This window comes from Taudactylus pleione, unplaced genomic scaffold (assembly GCF_031769625.1).
Source record: "Taudactylus pleione unplaced genomic scaffold, aTauple2 ptg000015l, whole genome shotgun sequence".
Lineage (NCBI taxonomy): Eukaryota > Metazoa > Chordata > Amphibia > Anura > Myobatrachidae > Taudactylus > Taudactylus pleione.
The window spans coordinates 25931593-25938225 of NW_028284417.1; the positions used below are offsets into that span (position 1 = coordinate 25931593).

The 6633-nt window shown below is 37.6% G+C and overlaps 1 protein-coding gene across 1 annotated transcript; it reads left to right on the top strand.

The window, feature by feature from the left end:
* The first annotated feature begins 4655 nt into the window (after positions 1-4655).
* On the top strand, positions 4656-6284 carry GJA10 (gap junction protein alpha 10). The gene has a single exon (XM_088471078.1). The coding sequence runs from the start codon at positions 4656-4658 to the stop codon at positions 6282-6284; it is 1629 nt and encodes a 542-aa protein (XP_088327204.1).
* The last annotated feature ends 349 nt before the right edge of the window (positions 6285-6633 follow it).

Consider the following 6633-nt stretch of genomic DNA (forward strand, 5'->3'; position numbering starts at 1 on the left):
AGAGAACCCATCACGCAAGGATTATGGATAAATAATGCAAATAACATGAAATACTATATGGTTTAATATTAAGATACAGGTTGAGTCTCCCATATCCAAAATGCTTGGGACTAGGGGTATTTTGGATATCAGAATATTCCGTATTTTGGAATATTTGCATATCATAATGAGGTATCTAGGAAATAGGACCCCAATCTAAACACAGAATGCATTTATGTTTTATATACACCTTATACACACAGCCTGCAGGTCATTTTATACAATATTTTCAAGCATTTTCTAGAAAGTTTGTGTACATACATGATATTTATTTATGTTTCATATACACCGTGTAAACATATAAACCGAGCCTGAAGGTCATTTTATACTTTATTTTTAATAATTTTGTGCATTAAACAAACTTTGTGTACATTGCACCATCAAAAAGCAAAGGCGTCACTATCTCAGTCATGCTAAAAAAAATTAAAATCTGTATTTCGGAATATTTCATATTTTGGAATATTTGCATATTGTAGACTCAACCTGTATATACTTTAACATCCACAATTCCATTATCTCTTTGCAAAACAACCCTTTTAGTTTTCTTATTAATAGTTTGCAGGTTATCAATTTATGAACCAATTTAGAAGACTTCAAAATATTGCCACGATTCAGATGTTTATTGCCAAATATGTGTATGTATGTATATATATATATATATATATATATATATATATATATATGTATATATATATATATATGCACATATACACACACTCGTGTATATATGCAATAAAAAAGATCTGAGGGCACCAGAAAAAGGACGGAGCAGGATGGTAGAAGGAACGGTTAAATATAATCAATTTTGCACTAGAAGCATTTAAAATTCAGTTTAAAAAATGGTATGCCTTGTTGGGCTACCAAACAATTCATATGCATTGTAAATATATTTAGTTTAAAATGGCAAAAACTAGCAAAAAAAATAAGCATTACAATTGTTGATATTTTGGGGGGAAATAGTGATTTATTGTTGTTGTTTTTTCCCAATAATTACAAATAAATTAAATAAATTTATCAACAGGAAACAACACATATTAGGAATAGCATAAGGAAAGGTTAAATGGAGGAAACAGGGTTTGGGGGGTGAAGAGAATGTGTATTATTATTATTATTATCATTTATTTATATGGCGCCACAAGTGTTCCGCAGCACATTACAAAGTACATTAACAAATAAATAACCAGTGACTTACAATACAATGCAAAGCAGGACATGGACATGTATAATAAACATTGCTATATTAGCGACCTTTACATCCACATAAGCAGCCGAGTGTTGGTTGCCCTAGTGGGGAATAAGAGATAAATTAAATTACAGTAGGGAGAAGCACAAGAGGGTAGAGGATTAGGAGTAATGGGAAAGGTGGATAAACCACATGAACATTGTAATGTAAACAAAATCGAGCTTGCAATGTGTGAAGTGGGTTCAATACAAGTCATAATGAAAGTCAAAAGAGAAGAGAAACAAAGTATGTAAAGAGTCTATGGGGACAAAGAGGTCTGGAGTGGAGGAGGGGCAGGATGCAGAGGAGAATCACTGATAGTATAAAACAGGAAAGGCACAAATCAAACTAAAGCAACTGTGTCCAATGAAGGTTCAGTTGTCCAAAGAGCATGTTCATTATTATTTTTTACAGATTCTGGAGTTTTATGGAATAGGGTTATGATGCTTTTCATGCAATAAGTGGTTGAAACACTATTAATAGTGGCAGTGTACGAGGACAAATGTGGATTTTATTATGAAAACCTCCACATATAATCCTGTCAGGGGCGTTTCTATAAAGAGTGCACACCCTGCACCCATATTTTGAATACTTACCACTCTGCCGCTGGAGTCTCACGTCAGTGCCGGTATCAGCGCTGTCAAAATAGCCTGGAAAACGGCTGCGGCACCATTTTCCCCGTGATCTGCGCATGCGCTGTAGACGCTGGGCACACTGTAGTGCCCAGAGTCTACCGATGCAGTACTGCGATCAGTGTGCAGCTGTCCGCCGGAGAGAGAGGAGGAGACCCCAGACAGAGACTGCACATGGGCCCCCTCCTCTTTTGAAATGCCCATGAATCCTGTATATTCTGTTTTGGAAATGTAAATTAATACCGAAGCTAGAACCACAAAGCATGTCTTTGTGGTATGTATAAAATTTAACTTTCAAGCATTTACAAACTAAAAAAAAATAATAATACTTTTTTTGGCCATTGTGGTTAAATGTTACTTGCCGTCAGATAGGAGAAAACAGAAAATCTAATGGTAATTTTTTTGAAAATGCAATAGAAAAAAAAGGTTTTATTTTCTTTTACAGACACTGCATAAAGGATAATGTGCCTGATTCTGGCTTGGAATTAAAGTAAAATAAGCAAGTAACTGTGCACCTGAACAAACCATGTTGCATTGCAAGGGGTGCAAATTTATTTTTTATTTTTTTGCATGTGGGTAAATATTGGCTGCTTTTGAATGTAGCTAACAAATGCTGGACAGCTTTATTTTAACACTGCAATTTAGATTTGCGTTTGGACACCTCCCTCCCAAATCTAATTCTCTCTGCATTGTAACTCTGCCCCCCTGCATGGCTTTGCCAAGGTGCACAGTTACTTGATTTTTTTTTTTCTTTACTTCCACCTCAGAATCATCCCCAATATGAGATATTAATGTTGGAATGTGATAATTGGAAACATGAAAAAATAAGTTCGACACACAGGAGTGAAAAAGTCCTCATCAGCAAAGGGGTTACATTTGTTTCTCACAGTGACTGTAGGAGACACATGATAATTATAGCTGAGTGTAAAGGGGCCTATCCATTAGCAGATAAATTCGAATGATGAACAATCTATCGTTCAGTTTATCTACTAATGGATAGGCTCTGAACGATGAAAATGCGCACTCCCGCGGCCGACAAATTTTGTCTTTTGTCTCTCCAACATGTTGGTCAATTATCGTTTATCGCTGACAGATATTAGAAATATCTGTCGCCGTGAACGACCAACTATATTTTTAATGAAAATTAATAGAAACATTAAAAAAATTCCACTCCCTGAATGATGTCATGCAATATCGTTCGTCGTTCGCAAAAATCTGTCATGTACATGACAGATATCTGTCACAGCAGCCCCAGGAATTTTCAAGGGATAATCTTTTGTCTTTCATCTTTTGAAAAAGATCTGCTAATGGATAGGCCCCTTAAGGTATTCTCACCAATCAGCAGACTCTAGTCATTATTTTTCCTTCTGATCTTAGTTTTTTTTTTTTTTTATAGACAACAAATACCATACAGGTAATTCATCCTTTTCTTAATTTAAAACTAGTCCTGTTTCCAACATTCGTCTATGGCTTGATTAAGAAGTTCAATTGCATTATTCTATTTGATTGTATACTTGGCAAATTATTATGGCAGCCAAGTGAAGCAGCTCCTGCAATCTTAAACCTCTTTTTGTTTCGCTAATTTTTTAAATAAATAAATAATATATATATATTTATATATATGTATACAAAGGGTACTGATAGTAGCGCTAGTTCCTATATGGAGTCTGTAAACATCACAATCCTTTGATGAATTGGTTAGTGTTCTACTATAATCCCGTTGTCACGGTGGCTGCTCTCAGTTCTCCAAAAGGATCGTTGTTGTGCGGTCCCACAATTTATGAAAATACAAGAGGTGAGAACGAGCGCCTTATAGTATAGTAAGTTTTATAATTGAATGCACACTTCTGTTAAATTACAAAGCGTACCGTGTGTGCCTAATAAACAGGCATATAATTATGTGTTCCTGGTCCGCAATTATGCGTTCCTTTTTAGTGTAGAACTTCCCTCCGGGTTTAGGATGGTTAATACAGCCACAACATTTATGAAAGTAGAAGAGGTGAGATCAAGCGTTTTATAGTGTAGTAACTTATACCATCAACCGCACACTTATAATAATTTACAAAGCGTACCGTGTGTGCCTAATAAATAGGCATATATTGATGTATCCTTGGTCAACACCCTCACGTCCCTTTATAATGTGGCACAATTAATTCACTCCAGGTGGGATTATAAATGGGGAGAAAAAGATGCTTGCATAGTGTAGTATATTAAAAAGTTTTTTAATTACACACATATAACACACAAAAAAAAAACCACAATTACAATTTAAAGATGATTTTAAAGCTTATCTGTTTGAGGGTGTTGACCAAGGATACATCAATATATGCTTATTTATTAGACACACACGGTACGCTTTGTAAATTATTATAAGTGTGCGGTTGATGGTATAAGTTACTACACTATAAAACGCTTGATCTCACCTCTTCTACTTTCATAACTGTTGAGGCTGTATTAACCATCCTAAACCCGGAGGGAAGTTCTACACTAAAAAGGAACGTATAATTGCGGACCAGGAACACATCATTATATGCCTGTTTATTAGGCACACACGGTACGCTTTGTAATTTAACAGAAGTGTGCATTCAATTATAAAACTTACTATACTATAAGGCGCTCGTTCTCACCTCTTGTATTTTCATATATATATATATATATTATACACACTGTATACTGTATGTGTGTGTGACTCTCCTTTCACTGCCTTAGTAGGTATAGTGACGTTGCAAATGTAATTGTTTTCCAGGTATGATAGTGTGAAAATGGGTGACTGGAACCTACTGGGAAGTATACTGGAAGAAGTTCATATTCATTCGACTATAGTGGGGAAGATCTGGCTCACCATCCTCTTTATATTTCGGATGCTGGTGCTCGGGGTGGCTGCAGAAGATGTTTGGGATGATGAACAGGAAGAATTTATTTGCAACACAGAGCAACCTGGTTGCAGAAATGTTTGCTATGATGAAGCATTTCCTATTTCACTTATTAGGTACTGGGTATTACAAATAATATTTGTGTCATCACCCTCCTTGGTATATATGGGACATGCACTTTATAGACTCAGGGCTCTGGAGAAAGAGAGACAGAAGAAAAAAGCACAGCTCAGAGCAGAGCTGGAAGTGCTGGACACCGTTATTGATGAGCACAGGAGACTGGAGAAGGAACTAAGAAAGTTAGAGGAACAGAAGAAAGTAAATAAGGCTCCTCTTAGAGGATCCTTATTACGCACATACGTGTTGCATATTCTAACCAGATCTGTTGTAGAAGTTGGTTTTATGGTCGGACAGTACTTACTGTATGGATTTGGTCTTGAGGCACTGTATAAATGTTCACGTTTCCCTTGTCCAAACATAGTCGATTGTTTTGTTTCCAGGCAAACTGAGAAGACTATATTCATGGTATTCATGCACAGCATAGCTGCAGTATCACTGTTCCTTAATATTTTAGAAATTTTTCATTTAGGTATCAAGAAAATCAGACAAGGGCTTTATGGAAAACATATGGCGGAAGTGACAGAAGAGGAAATAAGCATTTGTAAGTCTAAGAAGAATTCAGTGCAGCAGGTTTGCATGTTGAGTCACTCTTCCCCAAACAAGAATATTCCTTTGTCTTCAAGTGCCTACAAGTTGATGCCCGAGCAGCAAATGGACTCAGTTGGGCTACCAGCTTATCTTCCACCAGCACCAGGATTTAAGGAAGTACAAATGATCAATGATCAAAATCAGTATGGTAAGATTATGGCTACTGACAAGAATAGAAGAAGTGTGGATCATCTTAATTTGCATTGCAAGCAAGAGTCACGCTATGTGGAACGTCAGAGGATGAGTAATCACATTGATCAATACCATGGCCAAGTTATAAACAGAGCTGCACCTGATCAGCAGCACTCTGGAGAGCACAGAGAAGAACAGAATGTGTCCCCACTGCAGAAGAGGAACCTCTCTTCTAGCAGTGAGGATTCACAAAAGAAATCGCAGCGTAACAACTGCCTTGGGTCCAGAAGCTGCCTTAAAAGTCATCAGTCTGTAGAGCAAGCAAGGCATAGTATAGTGCATCCTCTCAGATCCTGCCTCCACTCCAGCCATATGGAGCTACCATCTGCATTACGCAAATACAGCAGGGTCAGCAGCTGTAAAGACTTTGCTGAAGATCGAAGTGACTCTGCAGACAGTGGACATCGGAAAGCCAGCTCCATTTCCAGAGGGCTTTCAGAAAGCAGACTGGCCAGTGACCCAGATAGTTCTGACTCAAGGAATGGCTCAGGATCTGAGTCAAGAAGACGAGAGGAAAGTTCCAGCATAACACCTCCTCCCCCATCTGGCCGCAGAATGTCAATGGCAAGTAGAGGCAGACACTCAAAGGCTTATCCTCTTTACAGGCTATTGGCCTAGTCTTTGCTTCATCATTGTACTATTCTGTGCCTAAATTCCTACCATTTGCTATAAATACATGGAAACACTAGAAACCACAAGAAGATAATCTGGTGGTAAGGAGCTATTGTGTGAGTTTGATTTAGGGATACTTGGCTATATGGTGTCTTTGGTACAGATGGGTCCTCCCACATCTTTGCTGCAGTCGCGCCAGACAGCCCCTCTCGGAGAGCCAGGTCCCATGAGACTCTTCTAGCACCGAATGTCTTTTTCACAATTTGTTTTGGAAATACGTCTAAGACATAGTGCGATGTGACTAGGAGACTGTGCTGATTAATTTGATATATGACACTTGTATGTCTGTGTGCGA